General features: G+C 40.6%; 1 protein-coding gene across 4 annotated transcripts; it reads right to left on the bottom strand.

The window, feature by feature from the left end:
* Positions 1-10,904: 10,904 nt before the first annotated feature.
* Positions 10,905-20,952, bottom strand: LOC111333396 (endoplasmic reticulum metallopeptidase 1). Of its 4 annotated transcripts, XM_022938949.2 has the most exons (10): positions 20,156-20,948; positions 19,031-19,204; positions 17,841-18,164; positions 16,840-17,078; positions 16,259-16,690; positions 15,774-15,920; positions 15,122-15,315; positions 13,016-13,131; positions 12,725-12,894; positions 10,905-11,982 (listed from the first exon to the last, which is right to left on the bottom strand). In XM_022938949.2, the coding sequence occupies exons 1-10, from the start codon at positions 20,916-20,918 to the stop codon at positions 11,785-11,787; spliced, it is 2,757 nt and encodes a 918-aa protein (XP_022794684.2). In that variant the 5' UTR covers positions 20,919-20,948; the 3' UTR covers positions 10,905-11,784. The 4 variants fall into 4 exon arrangements, with proteins under 4 accessions (XP_022794684.2, XP_022794685.1, XP_088595783.1 ...); XM_022938950.2 differs by lacking the exons at positions 10,905-11,982; positions 12,725-12,894 and having other exon boundaries at positions 13,011-13,131; positions 15,122-15,284; positions 20,156-20,951; XM_088739657.1 differs by lacking the exons at positions 10,905-11,982; positions 12,725-12,894; positions 13,016-13,131 and adding an exon at positions 13,161-13,878 and having other exon boundaries at positions 15,122-15,284; positions 20,156-20,952.
* Between the last annotated feature and the right edge of the window lie 18 nt (positions 20,953-20,970).

Here is a 20,970-nt window from a genome sequence, read left to right as displayed (position 1 = left end):
TTATTAATGCTTAGAGATACGATCAAGTTATTAGACAATATTAATGTGACCTTCATCCAGACAGTTCCTTACAGCCATTCAGATATTTATATGAGGGGATAAAAATAGAACAAACGCATCAGAAAAAAAAGAGAGAATAAACAATGACAATAAAATCAATTTGTGGACAGTGTAGTTGTTAATAATTGTGTCTACTGTATAGAGGAGAGAATGCTTTCGTATGATGATTAAAGACAATTACATTTATGAAATAAAACATTGAGGCAAAGAAAGCTATCATAATGTACTGTAGCATACGAAGCTGGCGGTCGTTTCCACGATTATTTGGGTACTCGAGAGGTGAAGGTTTGGCATGAAAAACCAATTTTTTTGTCCCAAGCCTCTCACGGCTTCGTTGCTCGTTTTCACGGCTTCTCCCTGCTCGACGCATCAAAGTACTCTCTTACCAGCTACGTCGTATTCTTATTTCTAATAGCATTGGCAAGAACTTCGATGCCTATCACCAATAGCAATCCTGACAGACGGCAACCTTGTCTGACACCCCTCTCCAAAGTAAAACATTTCGATGCATGGCCATTATTTAAAACATAGCTTGTAACGTCTTTGTAAAAAATTTTCACCCATTAATTAACGTTAGATCCAAAATTTAACTTGTTAAGGGTGTCGATAAGGAAATCCCATTCAACAGTGTCAAAAGGTTTTCGAAAATCAATGAAAAGAGCAACTCCTAACACGCTTTTTTCGTCTGTATATGACATTATGACTAAAATTAAATGAACATTTTCGCCTGCATTTTCAACAAGTGGTTGAGACGAACCTGACCAGTCAGCATCACGAATAATGAAACTCCAAACGACCACCAGTCCACAGAATACTATTCCGTGGATTGGTGGTCATGTGTGTTACAGATACTTAGAGGCGAGTCGTACGTGAATCATAAGACTCTCCTTTGGGCATCTGTAACACAGTTCAGTGGGTGCAGTTTATCAGCATTGCCAAAACAGAGTGCATTAACACTGTAACAATTTTTGTGATCGTTACTATTAGGGTGCCATGTTAAATTGAAAGGGTTAAACTGCGTGAAAATAGTTTGAAAAATCAGTTTGATGGTAAGGGCGTGGTCATGATTTTCTAGCTGGGGTCCCTCTATTATCATTGTTTTGTCGGAAACTGAGGCGAGGCATTACCATCTCTATGGTGATATTATTTTAAAATGAGAATTTTAAAATAGCGACTGAGTACCTGACTGAGTACCTCGACAGCGGAGCTGTCGAGGTACTCAGTCGGTCCTCCGCTGTCGAGGTACTCAGTCGGTCCTCCGCTGTCGAGGTACTCAGTCGGTCCTCCGCTGTCGAGGTACTCAGTCGGTCCTCCGCTGTCGAGGTACTCAGTCGGTCCTCCGCTGTCGAGGTACTCAGTCGGTCCTCCGCTGTCGAGGTACTCAGTCGGTCCTCCGCTGTCGAGGTACTCAGTCGGTCCTCCGCTGTCGAGGTACTCAGTCGGTCCTCCGCTGTCGAGGTACTCAGTCGGTCCTCCGCTGTCGAGGTACTCAGTCGGTCCTCCGCTGTCGAGGTACTCAGTCGGCCCTCCGCTGTCGAGGTACTCAGTCGGTCCTCCGCTGTCGAGGTACTCAGTCGGTCCTCCGCTGTCGAGGTACTCAGTCGGCCCTCCGCTGTCGAGGTACTCAGTCGGTCCTCCGCTGTCGAGGTACTCAGTCGGCCCTCCGCTGTCGAGGTACTCAGTCGGTCCTCCGCTGTCGAGGTACTCAGTCGGTCCTCCGCTGTCGAGGTACTCAGTCGGTCCTCCGCTGTCGAGGTACTCAGTCGGCCCTCCGCTGTCGAGGTACTCAGTCGGTCCTCCGCTGTCGAGGTACTCAGTCGGTCCTCCGCTGTCGAGGTACTCAGTCGGTCCTCCGCTGTCGAGGTACTCAGTCGGTCCTCCGCTGTCGAGGTACTCAGTCGGTCCTCCGCTGTCGAGGTACTCAGTCGGCCCTCCGCTGTCGAGGTACTCAGTCGGTCCTCCGCTGTCGAGGTACTCAGTCGGTCCTCCGCTGTCGAGGTACTCAGTCGGTCCTCCGCTGTCGAGGTACTCAGTCGGTCCTCCGCAGTCGAGGTACTCAGTCCTGGTTCAGCTTTCTTCTGCTGCTTCAGAGAGAGTCAGTTAGCGCACTGTTAGCCTCGTTCAATGACCAGCAAGAGAGTGCACTGTCAGATTACTTACAAGTAAGTGTGATGCTTCAATATAACAAGCGCTAAGCTATAACAGAACACATTCAATGACTTAAAAGTCACCGCCTCTAGTCTGGAATGAAGTGCAGTATTTAGTTGTGTTTATCAGAACAAGTATGTAACTCAAGATAAAGAAAATAGGATGCTTTATTAACAATAAATATATAATTGTGGTTTTTGGACTAGTTTTGTGTTTTATATTTTTAAGCGTACTATAAGAAAAAGTGGCATAACTTTCAAAAACGAGTACAATTTTGAGCATAACTTGGAAAAATTGGGTACTGCTAGTAGCATAATATGCTACTTTTACTGGCACAATCGATAAGAGCCTAGCATTCTGAAGGCACGATCACTTCGCTGGTGCGATGGGCAAAGTTCCATGGCCACACCAGCAAATATTCCTAAATACGAACGGGTTTTATCTCCTCCTGCAGCCAGAAAATGATGAAAATGCGTCAATGACATTAAAAGAGAGGATGAGTGTTTCTTTTGATACCATCATCGCATTATCATCATTTTAATTTCTCAAAAGTTTTTAACTGCGTAGTATGCGTGGGTTTTTCGGCAGTAATATTACTTCACCTTAAGTATAAAGAGAATCGTCATGCATTAAAGGATTTATTTAACAATACTGTGAGCAGTTTGGCGCAACGTTAATTCAATCGTTAATTCAACCATGGTGTCGCAACTCCCACGCTTCGCTCTGTAAATTGCCAGCTGTGGAAGCGGGAACTGGGACCGATGCAATATTTACTTCCGGTATCCCCAGTCCACTAAATGACAAACGTCGCAGTATCGCGATAACCTTCCTCCCCCGAGACATTACAAAATTGAAAATAGACTCAACCATGATTCAAATTTGAAAATAATCGATCTTATAAACCAAACAGGTCATAACTATGGTAATTTTTCTTCAAAAAAAAAAAAAAAAATTAAAAAATAAGGCTGATTATGCCAGCAGTGCTACCTCTTCAACAAGAGCAATAATTGTGCTCGTTTTTCCAAATGATGCCAAAAATTATGATAGCACAATATATAGAGGTCTATCAGAGGACAGCGTTGTGCATATCTGTAATCACCTAAGAAATTATACTGAATATTAGTACTAGTTTTCACATGATCTCCTTCCTCGCCAAAACATCCTTTCCCTAGTTCTTTTTTTTTTTTTAATATTTGCCGTGTTGATGATTTCCAGTACCTAGTGAAAATTTTAATTAAAATGTTAATTAGGTCCTAGCAATCATCAACACAGCAGAAGTTTTCTACCCTTTGCATTTTTGTAGGATAATTGAACATCTTCTGACTTTTTCTTTTTTGACGGACTTTTGTAAGGAGCAACATGGAAAGCAAAAGATAGATTTCATTCGTCTACAGCGATATGAGTGGCGTAAGTTTTGCTCAGGCACGCTCTGCATCAATGGATGAAGCCTTAGCTTTTCCTACTAGATGAAAAAATTTATCTCATGATTGAAAAAACTGCCAATCAGAAGGCCTGAAAGGTACTATCCCAGTCTGAGCGAAAAACAAACAAACAAACAAACAAACAAACAAGTTAGAGTAGACCTAAGTATCGACCTCAACTCCCCATGTCAAGTTCAAATCGCGTTAGATTATATAACACGCGAGCCACACGTGAATACGAAATAAAATATTAATGGGGGAGGAGAAGATTGTATTTAGATACAATCCATTTTAAGATAATTTCAACATTGTATATGATTCACATCCTTTGCTATGGTAGTTGATAAAAAGTTGAACGTGGACTACAGATAATAAAAGAAAAAGCTTAGAACACTAAAGCAAAAACTATTACCTTACGTGTGGTTCGGTGCGTTCCGCAAGCTTTCTGCATTTTTTAAACAGAAAGCGAGGGGAGAGCACTCAACCACAAATCAAAATTTCATTGCTCTGATCTGTCAGGAGAAAAGTAGTAATCATATACCGGATGAAGTTATGGAGTCAAAGAGCACAAATAGTACTTAATAGCAAGAGTCCTATCTCGTTGGATCAGATAATAACTTAAATCGCTGTGCCTGCTGCCATTACTCTCTCGTACCTTGGGTTCGAGCTCCTCTCTTTTTACGCTTTTCAATTTAACTTAAATTTAAAAGACCAAGAAAAGAGGAGCTCGCTCAAAAACTGAGCCTGAGGTGGCGAAACGCCAATTGCAACAAAACAACAACTACAATTGCGACGAAACGCCAACAACAATTATGATTATATCAGCAACTTAATTAAAGTCGTCGCGCTACGTTAAAGTACATAACAAAGGTCTACTTCCTACGACGTCTCTTTCTCAAGTCACCCGCCCACAAAGGTCTTCTCCGTACATTGGCTGCCTTCCTTAAAATGACAACCCCCTTGGAAAGGCCACCTCCCTACACAGGACACCTTCCCAAAACCGCCTCCTACTTACAAGGGCCACCTCTTCACAGTGACACAGCACTGGAGCCAAGGACCAATTAAAAAAATACCTGTCACTGAGAATCCTGTCAGTTTTTTCTCACCATAAAAAGAATAAAATGTCCACAATACTTAATTAAGGGACGCTATAAGAAATAATTTAACTTCTGTACCATACCGCCTCCCGGTTAGCTCAATGGATAGAGCGCTGGACTGTTGTGCGGGAGGTCGAGGGTTCGAGTCCCGGCCGGATCAACACTCAGGGTCTTAAAATAATTGAGAAGAATTTGCTGCCTTTCTATAACATCAAGAAATGGTTACATATTCTAGTCTTCTTGGATAGGGACGAATAAATGGAGGTCCCGTCTCCTGAAGGGCTGGGGTAGGAGACGTTAATTTCCCACACACGAGATTACTGTGTGATGGATGTCCTCCCCTGGGGTGGGATGGCTGGGATATTGTGCGCACTTAATTTGGAGCCTCGCTCTGTTGTGCGACCCCCACCATACTCTGGTGAAAGTGATTAAATAAATAAGTGCTGGTTCGGTTTCAGTTAGGATCCTTTCAAAAGCAGCTCTCTTTGTATTTTTTAATCTTATCATCATCATCGTATTCCACCATAAGCTCTTTGGAAGAATCAGAAAGTTGAATTGAGCCCGATATACATGTGGTGAAATATCTCTCTCCCGATCTGAGTTTCTTTGTAAAGTAGAGAAATCCCGATAAGCTACTAGAATGATTTGTTGATGTTAAGTTTCGAAACTCCCTTTCCCTTTTAAATACTTTCTATTAATAATACTAATTTTTTGTGTAACTGAAATTGCGCGATAAAGTTAAATGATTTAATTTAACATGTAGCTCTATTCATACCTTCATTACTGTATCGAAGTACCGCGAATTCAATGTCTTTTCTTCTTAGTATTCTCGACTTGAGTCGGAAAGAAAACAATATAATCGTTTCTACATTTCTAAAATAAAAGCTTTAAAACCATTTAATGAGTCAGGAATCACAGGCAATGTTGAATTATTGCAGTTCCTAATTGTCCTGGGGTAAAAGGAGAATTTAAATGTATCGTTCAACGTGCGAAGTTGAACGAATGGTGTGTAGTTAGGAAGACGTGAGGCTCTTGTTATGGGTGAGATCTCCTCTGGTAAAGAGATGCCAACAAAACCTTTGTAGTGCGTTGAAATGCTGTCAGGTCGCCGATGGTTTGTAGGCCGTGGTCGTTCTTTAGATGTTTGCCGATGGCCGAATTACGGTGCTCATTAATACGTTGATGTAAATGCCGGCTGGTGTACCCGACGTACTCTGCATCACACAGATCACATTTATAATTATATACAACGCATTGTTGGCTAACTATAGGAGGTTTAGGCTCACGAACTCTGAGATCTTCACAGATTTTGCGACTCTTGAACACGGGATGAAGGGTGTGATCGATTTTGTTGCCTAGATCTGATAATTGCCTTTTCACTGCGTCAGCTGACTTTTGATGTTTAAAAGGCAAAATCACTCGGTGAACAGCATTTTCGTTGACGGATAATTGAGCTTGCACTCCAGGGTTTTCCGACCTAACTGAGGTGACAAAGTGAGAGATGGTAGAATTGATGAGGTGGTCGGGATACTTGAGGTTTGTAAACATCATCTTTAGATGATCACATTCAGATTTGAAGGACTCCCATGTGGACGACAGGCGGAATGCACGATTCAACATGGTCTTAAGTAGTGATTTCTTGTACCTTTTATCGACGTGGCTCTGGTGATGAAGCAATAGGCCTGTGCAGTAAATGGTTTGAACCCGGGGGTAACATGTGAAGGTGTAGTATGATCGTCCGGGTGAGTATAGTCCTGAGAAGGACTGTTGTCGGTGGCAGTGACTGACGTTTCGACAACCTGTGCGGAAGTCATCATCAGAGTCAAGTGAATGATTGTTGTCAGTAGAATGTTCTTATTCCAGTTCGTGTGAAATGATCGGTTGGTTTTGCCGTGATGTTATTGGCTGTAAGACTCAAGTGACGTAAGTCGGTCGTGATTGGTCTGTTTCGGTCTGTCGGTAAAGCTAGGTTGTTCTTTTTCGGTCGTTTGTGATGTTTATGTCGTGAATGAGTCGTTTGTATGGGGCGGGTAGTTGTTGACATCTGTTTAGGGGAGTCTGTTCTAAGTTAGTAAACCAGCTTTCCAGAGTCAGTCGTTGAAAATAGTCAGTGCTGTAGGTTAGGCATTGCGCAGAGTCCCAGTCAATGTTGTGGTTGGTAAGTCGATGGTGTTCAGCAATGTGATTGCTGACATCACCTTTCCTCGTCGCCCGTCTGTGTTCAGTCAGTCTTGTTGTGAGGTTTCTGCCAGTCTCACCGATGTAGGAAGCTTGGCAGTCGGAACAATTGATCTTATAAATCGTTCCCTGTCTGTTCCTCGGTTCGTCTTTGTCTTTAACAATATCGATTCATACGTAGATTTTTATTCTAATGCGGATCATTATTCTTTTAGGAAATACGATGATTTATCTCTTAAGAAGAAATATGCAAGAACAAATCCACTTAAATACAGTTTTTTTCACAGAATAGTTGACTCCTGGAATCTTTTGCCCTATGATACTCGTAAGGCAGCAAGTGTTGATGTTTTCAAGCGGGGAGTCAAGAAATGTTTACTGGATCGTGCATTAAATTAGTTATTTTGTTGAACTATTGATTTTATTTTGATTTTATACTTTACTTTGTAACTTATTTTAGTAGATATTCATTGGTGATCTGTTCTTTATGGGGTCCTGGACTCCTTTACAGATTATCCGTATGGCTATTTATATTAGTTTTGTTATGTATTACTATTAATGCCATTAAATTGTAATAAATAAATAAAAATAAATAAAGAACAACTACAACAACGACTTCATCCGACGAAACACTCACCGACCCACTACCACTACCGAAACAAACGACACCGCAACCCCTACGACTACAGCAACCATACCGTACATAAAAGGCATGTCCGAAAACATCTCGCGCATCTTACTACCCTTCAATATCCGCGTCGCCCACAAACCCATCACCACACTACGTCAGTTACTAACCAACGTTAAAGACAAAGACGAACCGAGGAACAGACAGGGAACGATTTATAAGATCAATTGTTCCGACTGCCAAGCTTCCTACATCGGTGAGACTGGCAGAAACCTCACAACAAGACTGACTGAACACAGACGGGCGACGAGGAAAGGTGATGTCAGCAATCACATTGCTGAACACCATCGACTTACCAACCACAACATTGACTGGGACTCTGCGCAATGCCTAACCTACAGCACTGACTATTTTCAACGACTGACTCTGGAAAGCTGGTTTACTAACTTAGAACAGACTCCCCTAAACAGATGTCAACAACTACCCGCCCCATACAAACGACTCATTCACGACATAAACATCACAAACGACCGAAAAAGAACAACCTAGCTTTACCGACAGACCGAAACAGACCAATCACGACCGACTTACGTCACTTGAGTCTTACAGCCAATAACATCACGGCAAAACCAACCGATCATTTCACACGAACTGGAATAAGAACATTCTACTGACAACAATCATTCACTTGACTCTGATGATGACTTCCGCACAGGTTGTCGAAACGTCAGTCACTGCCACCGACAACAGTCCTTCTCAGGACTATACTCACCCGGACGATCATACTACACCTTCACAATAGGCCTGTGTTTGTTGGTTTCCGATAAACACTAGTTTCTAGTTTACAGCCTTTCTTGAGCACTTCCATACCGACAAAAGGTAACTTGTTTCCAGATGCTAGCTCCATGGTGAAGTGTATGGACGGATGGCAGTTATTTAGCGTTGATAATAAATCTTCTGCCGCTGGTACACTTGTGACAATAGCAAACGTGTCATCCACGTACCTTCTGTAAAATTCAGGGAGCTTGTTGTTTTGATCTAGTTTCTCTTCGATAGAACAGAGAAATGCGTTTGCCATAAGTGGGCCCAATGCAGAACCCATGGCCACACCGTCGGTCTGCTCGTAAAGATTGCCATCAAATTGGAATAGTTGATTCTTAGTTGCAACTTCTAGAAGTTGAACCAGTTCAGGCTTTGTAATGCTGAGGTCGTGTGTAGTATTAAACTTGCTTGATTTGCTTTTTCTTTTTTTGTAAAGGGCGATTATTATCTTCACTTGACTTTTTATTATCGTTTATTCTCCTCTTTCCAAAATACGATTCAAACTTTATTTGGTAGGGGTTTGAATATGGCGCACTGTACGCAGTTGAGCTATCAGTATCGGCATATCTGTTCTAATCAGAAGCTTTTTGTTAAAAAAAAAGCAATCAGCTACGTTTATCCGGCATGAAAGGGAAATGAGATTACCTGTCTTTGTAGCTCTCCATCTTATTTGCGGGCGTCGTTTTCATTGCTGAAACTGAAAATAAAAAATTTCAGCTGGCCTCACAATGGCGATCACCAATCATACCGACTTTTGTTATGGCTCAAGTTTGGCAAAAATATATCTTTTTTCTTTCCGTTAATTGAGTGCATTAAAACTTTCATTACCTTGAGCTTACCTAAAACACTTTTCCTTTGCCTTAAACTCTTAAATATCCACATAACCATCAAGTAGCGAGGGAAGCATTTTAGTAGTTTGATAAAGCAAGCCGCACAGTCGGTTCGTAAAAGTTTTCCTTTGTTAAAACCAAAATCTTTTTATCGAAAATGGACTACATGGTTAGAGACTTACCTTTATTCGCATTGGTTGGTTCTCTGTAGCTGGCTATAAATATTCCGAAAGACCCGTAAAGGTAAAAAAAAAAAAAACTAATCCAAGAGGTAACGAAAGCCATCTTGGCATCTGGTTTGTTTTCGTGAGACTGATTCGTTATCGGGTTGCGTCACAATTGCCCTTTCTTCTGTCAAGCACGCGCTAGAAACAGAAATTGATGAAGTAAGCCATGAATTTTTGTCCGTTGAGCGTATAACCTTGGAATATTTCATCGTGATCTTTAGGTGCTGCAATCGATTTTCTCACGCATATCAATTGGAAACAACATCGTACGCACTGAAGCGAAAAGAAATTAATCCTTAGACCAAGGTAATTATGATTTTATCAAGTTGAACTCAGTTGATAACGTATTTTGACCACCGTTATAATTAAGAGTTTCAAAGCTGACGTCTCAAGCGTAAGCCTTTCGTCAGAGCGAGTTGACGAAGGGCTAGCGAAACGTCAGCTTCGAAACTCTTTTCGGTGGCCAATTGAATAATGAACTCAGTTGATAAAACCATGATTATCCTGCCCATACAGTGAAAACCCGCATATAAGAACCTAGGACTTTCCAAGTTGGCCTCCGTAGGCTCTTATACAAATGGTGTTTATTGTGAAGTTAGACTACCTAGGTTACCTAGACAACCTACAGCAGGTCTTTCTTTATTGTTTGAAAAAGAAGAAACTTCTCGTCATGGGTGTAAGTGTGATACAGACTGTATACCAACCTCATAGTTGCTTTACTCAGTTAACTTATTAACACAGTTGGATATGTCGCACAACTATGGATGTAATGACAGTACAGTATTGAGATCTTGTAGCACTGTCAGTGCTATGGCTAGTTTTTGTTTTTGTATCCCATGTGATGCACTATGATATTTTTGAAAATAATCTTTACTCTAAAAATAAGAACTTATTAAAATTTTAGCCTATAATGGTTCTTATGCAGTGTTTAAAAAACGAGCGGCAGTGTTTTATCGGGTTTAAAAACACGAGGCGGAGCCGTGTGTTTTTCGAGCCGATAAAACACGTGCGGTGAGTTTTTTCGAATGTCTTCAAAACCCATGCCTCTCTAGAGATTTAGATAAAAGTGACATGAATGCGTTAAAGATTAACTCTAAAAGTGCTCCATGTTCGGCAGCTGACAAAGGTTCAGAGAGCTTTTACTTGAAATGCCGCCCAAACGAGTGTTTCGAGAACCAAAAAGTGGCGAGGAAGAGGAGTACTTGGATAGCTGTACTCCAAAGTCTACGCGGTATGGCACATAGTGGGCTTACAAACTATTTGAATAAAGGGGGTAAGTTTCTAAAGAAACTGTGGTGCTGCGTCAGTGGGGGTAACAAGGTCATTTGGTAATATCAACTAAGTTGAAATTGTAAATTAGCCACCGTAAAGAGTTAAAAGGCTGACGTTTCGAACATTAACCCTTCGTCAGAGCGAATGGAGGAATTGTGGGTTGTGTGTGGGTTTATATGCAGAAAGTGAAGCTACGCTATTGGTGGGGGCATGGCGACAAGAAAAACACGAATAAATTAAAACATGAATAAATTATAAAACGAATAAATTATAACGCGAATAAATTACAGCAGGAATAAATTATACGATGAATAAATTATAAAGCACGAATAAATTATCAAATATGAATAAATTGTAATAATATATTAATAATTTATGAGGGATGATTTAATTAGATTTCCGGAATCACAAGATGACCTATCTGCGAATCGAATTCCGGTAGAACGAATTGGAAACTGCCTCAGACGAATCGACAAGGTTTGGGTATTACAGCTGTATTGAACAACCTTCGCGCGTTAGAAACAGAACCGACATTTCCACTTTTATCCGACCCAACAAGCCGTGGAGAAGTTTGACAGGGAGAGGGCCTGCTGGCAGACTTCAGGCTGGCAAAAAATCCTTTACGCTATGTTTTCCCGCCCAAAGTTTTACAGTAGAACCTCGATTTAACGAAGTGCCAAGGGACTAAGGAAATTGGTTCGTCGTATCAAGGTTCTGTGGCATGTAACTTTAGCTGGGCTGAAACTTGAGTATCGTTCGTTATACCGAGAACTTCGTTATGTAGAGGTTCGTTAAATTGAGGTTCCACTGTATTTTCAATGTCGTCTCAAGATAAAATCATTATCAATAAACTAAGGGAATTTTAATATAGTTTTTGATCCACGTGTGACCAGCCACTTATCTTTCTTAGTAACGCTGCGCTAATTCACGTTTGTTTTATTCCCTTAAAATTTTCGTATAATCCTAAAAACACTTTAAATATTTTTTGAGATCATCCACCCTAAAATGTAAAAACCTATACAGGAATTTTCTACCTGTGAACTGTTTCAAACTGGTGCAATTCTGCAGTATTACATAGTAGCGTTTGCAACGATTTGGACTGATTCATTCTTGCGATACAGGGAATTCCGTGGTGTAAGACCAACTCTTGTATGTGTCCACCCAATCATTAGCAAAAATCCAGTCTGGAATAGCTTGAATGACTTCTTTGAGGAAAGGTGAAGATGACTCTTTGCCGTGAATGTAATGAGCTGCCACAGCAAAGTCGAACAGATTGCTCTTGTTCGGGAGGTGTCTTTCCGGCTGAAAGGATATTAAAATTAAGAAAATCTTGGAATATTTGCGCTACAAGACAAGCGTTTCTCCGCCCGAGGGGAGTTTAGCGACGGATCCAGTGGAGGCATACCGCGGGGGCGTTGCACTAATTATCTATGTCAGATCTCAGACCTCTCTCCGGCACGCGTGGCACTAGGCTTCGTATTTCCCTGTGGGCGAAGAAACACTAGTGCCAAGGCTTTTACAATAAGAGCTAAGGTTATCCATTTACCAATAGTTTATAATACAGCCCAATGGCCCAAAGATTTGTAGCAGCTTAACAGACCAAATCCAGTCATCGACAAACATGGAAATTTTCCTTAGACAAATAGGCCGTTTCCGACCTACAATTAGCCTCTTTTCAAATTGAGTCCTGGTGCTCCTCCTTACATATGATTATAAGTTTTCACTCACGAGCAAGTTAAACTCATTTTCATACCAATGCTTGGGCACCAGGCCTTGTTTTGAAAAAGAGGCCAAACGTAATTCGGAAATGGCATATTACAGACCAGGAACTGTGACAGAGGATCAATTTGACCTCGTCTAATGAAGTGGAAAAACCAGGAATTTATGGATTACCACTGTTTATTTTCCGTTGTACCGGTTTTATTTCCTACAGGATGTTAGGAGAGAAAGCCACGCCCGACAATCTTGACTAGGAAGACGATCCCTAGTGACAATGACGAACGTAAAAGCAGCCGGGTGTTCATTCTGTAATTGTCCAACTCACCAGAAACTCAAGTGATAGTTCCCAGGGCCCCACATCGGTACCGTGAGAATAGTAAATAAAGAACACCACTCTGTCTCCACCGTCTTGAATTGGTATGAGGGGACCCAGGGAAGAGGTCAGCAAATCCACGCCACTAGCAGGTGATATGTATAAAGTCATGTGATCAGGACCTGAGGCATTTAGAAGTCAGACACTGGTTAGATATGATTTATGCATGACACGATATCGCAAGGAGAAATTAAATGCTGGTCACTTACACAGAGTCAAAGGATTAAAAGATAGAAAACTGACCTGATATTGAGAATTTAAATGAGTAGACTTGATCCTTTTCTTTCCTATGTAGCAATTTCACTTCCAATGGAGATGTTTTGACTTGGGGCAGAGGACCAGGAAGATACCAAGATTTTCTGATTGCAAATAAAAGAATTCACAGTCAAACGAAGTTACAAAATAATTGAACTAAACAGTAATCCTAAATATTTACTATAGTAATAAAATGAGTGTAGAGATAGGATGGTATGGGATTCACTTTGTATCTTTAGGATCTCTGGAACAAGTATCACAAATCACCTAAATGCCACAAATGAAATGCCATAAGGATGTGGGAATAACAAGGACAGAAATAAGGACAATGGCTCCTAATACCTATTGTATACTGTTGCCCTGCCATCAAGTATCCTTGAAAATGCTCCTTTAAAGATTCATGGTTAGGTAAGATACATATAAATATCACGTATGGTATGAAGGTCGATCAACGCTTGGATAATGAGAAGTCCCCCATTTTCGGCAATAGGAGAACTTAAGCAAACCACGACGGCCACGGCAACGAGGACGTGGAAAAACAAAAGATCTAATTGGAAGAACAACAGCTCAGCACGTGCATTTTAAAACTAAGCACATTTCATAGCCGTCCTGCGCAAAACAACAACGTGAAATCACCAAAATTTGCGTCGTCTGCGAACCCAAACCGCGAAGGCAAATTATTTTAATTTCCATTCGGAACTCAACGATAGTTTTATACGTTACTTCCAGGTTGAGTTGCGGAGCCGTACGAGATGGTTTAATTTATTAGCTTCGCCGACCGGCAGGGACACCGCAACAGCTTGCGTCAATTACTGCGGGGCGGGTAAACACAAGCAGCCACTTTCGGACTTCTAATTAAAAGAAGAAATTCACTTTTAATCGACTTCTTCCTTGGCATTGCGGTCTTGACTGCTTAAGATCCCTAACTTGAGATGATGACAACCCATGAACTCTGGAAATTGAGGCAGTCTGCTCCTGGAGTTATTGTTTTGCCAGAATACTTCTCCACCAATTCCTCCTCACTTCCTCCTTTTCAGATCAAGTTTGAGCCAGGCTATGTATTTTCGGCCCTATCTCAACAGACTCGCGTGACGTATTATGGCAGGAAAGCATAACAGCTTTTTTTATCCAAATGTGCTTCGTAGAGTACAAATAACGCGCGAGACGAGTACAAATATCGCGTGATATTTGTACTCGTCTCCAGAAATATCCATGAAATTCACCCGCACTGAAACAACAATTTGGCGTGTTGGATAATAAATATATCTTATTAGACGTTTTGTTGTGTAGTATTGCTGAGTATTTTTACGAGTTTTTACGGATTGTTTGTATTTTGACTCGCCCTACCGGCTCGTCAAAATACGGCACAGCTCGTAAAATACGCAGCGATACTACACAACAAAACGTCTAATAAGATATCTTTATTATCCAGTTGTGCCTCGTAGAGTACAAATTACGCGTGAGACGAGTACAAACATCACGCGATATTTGTACTTCAGAAATTTCGACGAAATTTGCCCCCACTGAAATAACAATTTGGCGTGTTCAATAATAAATCTATTATCAGCCGTTTTGTTGTGTAGCATCGCTATTTATTACACGACTCGGGCAGTCAGAGGGCCAATAACTAAAATCAACCAATCAAAATGCTCTATTGCCGGTCAATATTCTCTCAGTGTTGGACCGGGCACTGTCCCGAATGGTCCCGAATGATACCGCACTTGTGTCCCTTTGAACTTCAGTCATATAATAAATTTCTTATTAACCAAGCTTGCTCGGGACCTTACTGGAAGAAAATCGGCCCTCGGTCTTTTTTGTACGGACCGAGCTGCGCTCGTACTGTCAAGACTCGTACTGTCAAGACCTCGGGCCGATAATCTCCCAGTACGGCCCTCGCGCTTGGTTAATAAGATATATGTATTTTTACTCGTTGTTTGTATTTTGACTTGCCCAACGGGCTCGTCAAAATACGGCACAACTCGCAAAAATACTAAGTGATACTACACAAGAAAACGTCTAATAGGATATATATATATATATTCCAGGAATAACAAGAGGCCTATAAATGTGAATGAATGAGCATGTAGCACATACCGTACGAAATGCCTCAAGGGCAGGTAGTAAGGAAAACCTCCATAAGCTCCTTCCTGAGGTGCAGGTAAAGCCTTCTTAAACATGGGTGCATCACTGAATGGCTGAATGCCAAGATAGTCGAGTGGAGTGATCCAGACACCTGCATCTTGATGAACCACTTCACCTGCATTATTGTAAAATGTTCTTGATGTATGCTGCACGTAAGACAAAATGTTGATGAAAGCATAGACTAAAAAACAGTCCATACATGGTGCGAACATTATCCGCTATTCAATGTGACTGTAGACACCTTAAAAAATTGTCTTTGGAGGAGGTTTTAAACAATTCAATTGCTTGCATGCCGGCATGGTACTGTATATTGGCTTTGCAACTTGCATTTTCAGTAGGACCTGACTGGGGGAGTCAAAGTTTACTAACAGTAAATAAATACAAAAAAATATGATTAAAGATGTTTAAACTAAAAGGACTTCCAGTTTGAAGTTGCATCAAGGTCAAGTTTAAAGAAAAGAGTTTGGAATTCTATAATTATTTTTACAGTATAAACAGCAATTTATGGATACTGACTCATTTGTCCATCCTTGCTACTGCAGGATGAAAACAATTGTGAGGAAAACAGTTAGTGTCAATACTAATTGACTGAAGATTTTGTTACCTGAAAGAAAACCCTTTTAGGGCACTGATTGACAGCTGAGTAAGGAAATGACAGTCCTGAAAATGATACTATCATTCCTACGGTGGTAACAAACAGGAGAAATATAGCTGGAAATTTAAGGTTGCCCAAAATATACACAGTGCTAACCTGAAAGACAAAAAAAAAAAACAAACAAATAAAACAGTCAACAGGTACAGTTAACAATGGGCTCATCCAAACTTTTACAGCATTTTATCACATGGTTGCCACAGCAATCTGTCAACTCAACCTAACAACAAACATGAGTAAAATTGACTTCACATTTTCTTGAAAATTTCCCTTTTTCCCTAACTTCTTTCAAAGAAGTAAATTTTTTCCTGAGTCAAAGTGCAATTCCTTGACTTTTCCCTGACCTTGAAGATAATTTATCTATTTTTCCTGACTTTTTCCTGACCCAAGGCAAACATGAATCAGCAAACTGAGTGGATCTAAATGAACACACTCACCACATAAGAAGTCAACATTACAACACCAAAGGCACACAGGACACCTATAAAGACATCTGGAGGTGTTTGTGTTCCACCTCGTCCCATAATAGGTACAAAGAGGTCAAGCATAACGAATGTCACATACATACAGAACTGAACAGGTACCACTGTAGCTACAAGATACATGAACAAAACTGCTCCAACATTTTGATGACATGTCTTCGCAGCTAACACAATGTCCCAAATAACAACTCGTATCATCAGTGGAAAGATGATAAAGAGCAGTGGAAAATATGCTGAAGCCAAACGATAATACGACATTATCAAGATGATTACTGTCCAGACAAGAAAAGCAGCATAAAATGTTTGTGCTTCTTTCTTCATAAGTTTGTCAGTTATCCTTTCCTCGAGAGGTCTAATATCTTCTTTTTTTGCCACCACAGCTTTTTCCTTTAAAAAAAGTTAAGGTTGAAAAAAATTGTCAGAAAAATTTCAAAAGACTCTGTCCACAAATTAAACTATCTTGTTATTTTTTTATATAATTCTAATATATAATTCTAATCAGTAGCAAAAATAAACTAATAATTCCCTGTGTCTACCTTTGCCATGATATATTTCTTAACAAGAAAATGAACAAAACCAATGCCCAGCACAGATGGCGCAATGTATAATGCCAGGAGTAGGTAGGGCCGGCAGTACCAAGTAAGTGCATGACCTGAGTGAGTCAGAACAACACCTACAGCCACAGAAAATGATGTTCCAACTATCCACGATAGCATTAGGATGAACAGAGAGATGAGAAGATCTGCTATGGAAGATGGAGGTCTTGATACTTTTCCTGAGGAAAAAAAAAAAACAAAGGTTAAAAAGAGTGTTGAGGACAGCCTTTAGTTACTGACACTTTGTGGTCTACAATCTTGCAACAATATTGCATAACACCCCTCACCTGTTACAATGTTGGTTTTCCTATGTGAACAAAAAGTAGGAAATTGGCTCACAGAAATTTGAAAACAATGACAATGTACCAAAACGATTGGAAACACTGGGCAGAAAACAAATCTAACCACCTCCCAGTTAGCTCAATGGATAGAGTGCTGGACTTTTGTGCGGGAGGTCGAGGGTTTGAGCCCCGGCCGGACCAACACTCAAGGTCTTAAAATAATTGAGAAGAATTTGCTACCTATCTATAACATCAAGAAATGGTTAGATTTTCTAGTCTTCTCAGATAGGGACGAATAAATGGAGGTCCCGTCTCCTGCAGGGTTGGGGTAGGAGACGTTAATTTCCCACACACGAGATTACTGTGTGATGGATGTCCTCCCCTGGGGTGGGATGGGTGGGATATTGGGCGCACTTAATTTGGAGCCTCGCTCTGTTGTGTGACCCTCACCTTACTCTGGTGAAAGTGATTAAATAAATAAATTTTTGTTTGTTGTTTTAAGACTACAACAACTTGATTAATCCCCACATGAAAAAGATCTAATCAGGTCAGCTATAGGATCTATGTTTCCATAAATAAGTACAGGAAATACTGCATTATGATTATCATAGTAGATGCAGGTGTATCTACTCAAGCAGATAATATCAATTTCTGTCTTACCCTCTTCAAATTTTGTTCTCTTTGCTGGAAATTGAAGGAATTTTTTGAGGAGACAGAGAACTGCTACAAAAGCTGATGAGAGATTTATCACCAAGCCAATTCTTTCTGGGTAATGTACAACAAATATTCCCAGGAAGTCAAAAAACACCATGGAACCATGACGATATTCTCCAGGGTCAGCTAGAAATGGTGAATTAACTATGCTCTTGACCAAAGCCAGTACGTTATCACCAGCGCGCTGAATAGAGCCTGGAGTTACAGCTGCTGGTGTATCATAATAAGTGTGGTAAACATAACCATTGGCAGTATAGGCAAGGTCCATTCCTATAGATCAGAAATTTATTGGTATACTGATTTGGCTCAGTGCAAAAGAGATGTTCACCAGGATAAGAATCAATTTGTAAATAAAACAATAGATTAGTAATATGAATTGATCAAATACTAATCAGTCATTCAGTTAGTTCACTGTTCAATCAGCCCTGAGTCAGCAAGTCATTCAATCATTCATTCACTTGATTGTTCATTAATCTGTTTGTGCATGCATTTGTGCGTGCCTGCATGCGTGCCTAGGTCTGTTCCTGCATCCCTGCATGCATCTATGCATATTTTCCTTCGTTTGATCAATAGCACATTTGTACATTCATTGGTATGTTCGTAACTACATTCATTATTTCAAGCCAGTCAATAAGTCAGTCATTCACTTTAGAATTCATTAATTCATCCTCTCATTAAATCATTTATTTATCCAGTCAGTCAGTTATTTATTCAGAAACTCAGTCTCACTAAGTCAGTCATTCAGCCAATCAGTAACTCAGTCATTTATTCTGTCAGAAATTCAGTCATTATAATAATAATAATAATAATAATAATAATATAATAATAATAATAATAATAATAATAATTTAAATATATTTATACAGGATTGCTGCTTCAGTTTAGGAAAGAAAACTGCTATCAATGCAGGTCCTGTTAATTCAGTCAGTTAGAATTGATTCATGCTTTTGGCTGCCCATATATGGAGTTGTGGATGTACCTGAGAAGCTTCCTGCATACATCTATGACTCTATAATATGCACGCTAAGCATTAACCAATTTTTTAATCAACCTACTAGGTAACTTATAGAGTCATGTATTTCCCTTCTCTAGACTCTCAAAGTGGACATGTTATAAATACACTGTGGGTACTGTACCTGGTACTTGACCAAAGTCCCTGTATATCCTGAAGTCTGTGTCACTAGGTATGATCCCACTCTGAAAGATATCCTGAGCCAGAGCTTGTGCACAGGGGTGTGGGGCTACCTCTGAGTATGTCTTGATCAGCCAAGGATGTTCAGGACCTGCCTGAAATAACACTTCCCTTCCACCTGCAGTGAACAATAAATCAAATCAAATGCATGCAATCCATGGGGACCCCCCTCAGCGGTTGTTGTTGTTGTTATTCCCTACAACAAAATTTTTCCCCCAAGTTGCAAATGGAGGTCAGGTGCCCCAGGGGACCTGCTGCTGCAACTGCAGTCACACCCAAGGCACAAGAACACCTGACTGGCTGGCCCACTTCCATTTAACAGGCATAAATTCCCATTACTTTATTGCATTAAAAAAATAACTGATTTCTATTGTATTCCATAATGAAGACTGTCCAGATTTCATTTCACCAGTTATCGATTGAAATGGAATACATAGGTATTCCATCAAATAAGCCAAAATAATAACTAAAAGGAATTATACATGCAGAAATATAGAAAATTAATGGTTGCTGGTAAACTGTCAGGAAAATATAATGAAATGTTGGGTTGACCTGCAATGGACTAAAGGAAACATTTCAGGGAGTCTGGTAAAATCTCAGGTGTGGCAGCATACCTTGCACTTCATTCCCCTCTCCTTCCCCTCTTTGTTTGAGTTTGCCTTGGCTTAGGTACTGTTTATACTCTTTCATTTTGTATTCCCAGATTACTCATATATCTCTTTAAAACACTCCCAAATTGTAGAAATCCATCATGCATTATAAGACCTGTGTTAATTTGAACACAGTTTATCCAGATTATTAAAAACAGATTACCATAACTGTAGCTTGTTTTGCACAAAATGCATTTCATAAGATGTTGGGTAGCCTGTTAAGGATAGTCTATGGCAACAGTTCTAGCTTAACTTTTCCACTTGATTTTTAACCAAGGCAAAAAAATGCATTATTGTTAACAAAAAAAAATTCCACTTAATTCTTCTACTGCTGCTAAAGATAAGCCCGTAAGAGTTTGTGATGCGCGCATAGTTTTTCAGCTCTGTCAAATGTAAAGCAATGATTACAATACACCCACCTGCACCAGCTGCCTCGAGATTCACAAACGCCTTGATCGTTTCTGCCCATCTATGCTGTGTAATAAACCCGTGACTTGCTTGCAAGACATTTTCCTCAGCTCCATTAAAATTAAACACAACACCGTGAATAAAACGGAAGCTATGCGTGTGCGTAAGACATCGAATCACTTCCAGCATTACAGCACAGCTAACTACATCATCACTAGCGCCAGGACTCCCTGGCACACTGTCAAAGTGCCCATTGACGAGGACTGTGTTTTTGGGCGGATAGCTTTCCTTCGGTGTTATTCTGACCACGATGTTGGTCACATTGCGATAGACGCTTGAAAATCCATCAAAGAAGGCTAAATTGAAACTACCCGATGGTCTCTGAATGTCGATCTCGATGATCACATCTTCGCGTGCAGTGTCCTTTATTGCCTGCAGAGCTCCAACGATGTAATTCACAGCTTGAATTTCATTTGCATAGCTTCCAGCGGGCCGCGGTCCAAAGGATGTAATTGCATCTAGATGCTGACGAGCTTTTTCTTCTACAAACTCGCTGGAGGAACTCCCCATTGTTGTTTTGGGCGAGGGAACAGATCTGGAGGCTTTGAAGCTAACGTACAAGGAGAATAAGTACAAAATAAGAATGAAAAAGAACGTCCAGCTTGCTGAATTTCTCTCCTTTGGGTATGCAGTCACTGAGAACGAATCGCGGGTTGACTCGGAATCTGCTTCGCGAGAGGAACCGGTCGCTCCCCGCTTTCTGAGCTCCGCCATTTTGTGCAAACACACGGTTGTAAACTGGGACCAAGCTTCCTAAGATAGTTAC

The sequence above is a fragment of the Stylophora pistillata genome, chromosome 11, assembly GCF_964205215.1.
Source record: "Stylophora pistillata chromosome 11, jaStyPist1.2, whole genome shotgun sequence".
NCBI lineage: Eukaryota > Metazoa > Cnidaria > Anthozoa > Scleractinia > Pocilloporidae > Stylophora > Stylophora pistillata.
The sequence above is the reverse complement of the archived record's forward strand: the minus strand, read 5'-3'. Positions and strand labels throughout refer to the sequence as shown.

Excerpts from the sequence above, each read along its gene's own strand:
- LOC111333396 (XM_022938949.2), bottom strand. The coding sequence starts at position 20,918 with ATGGCGGAGCTCAGAAAGCGGGGAGCGACCGGTTCCTCTCGCGAAGCA. Across the intron at positions 16,691-16,839 it reads AGAAATATATCATGGCAAAG|GAAAAAGCTGTGGTGGCAAA; the intron begins GTAGACACAGGG and ends CTTTTTTTAAAG. Across the intron at positions 15,316-15,773 it reads CTAAAAGGGTTTTCTTTCAG|CATACATCAAGAACATTTTA; the intron begins GTAACAAAATCT and ends TCTTACGTGCAG.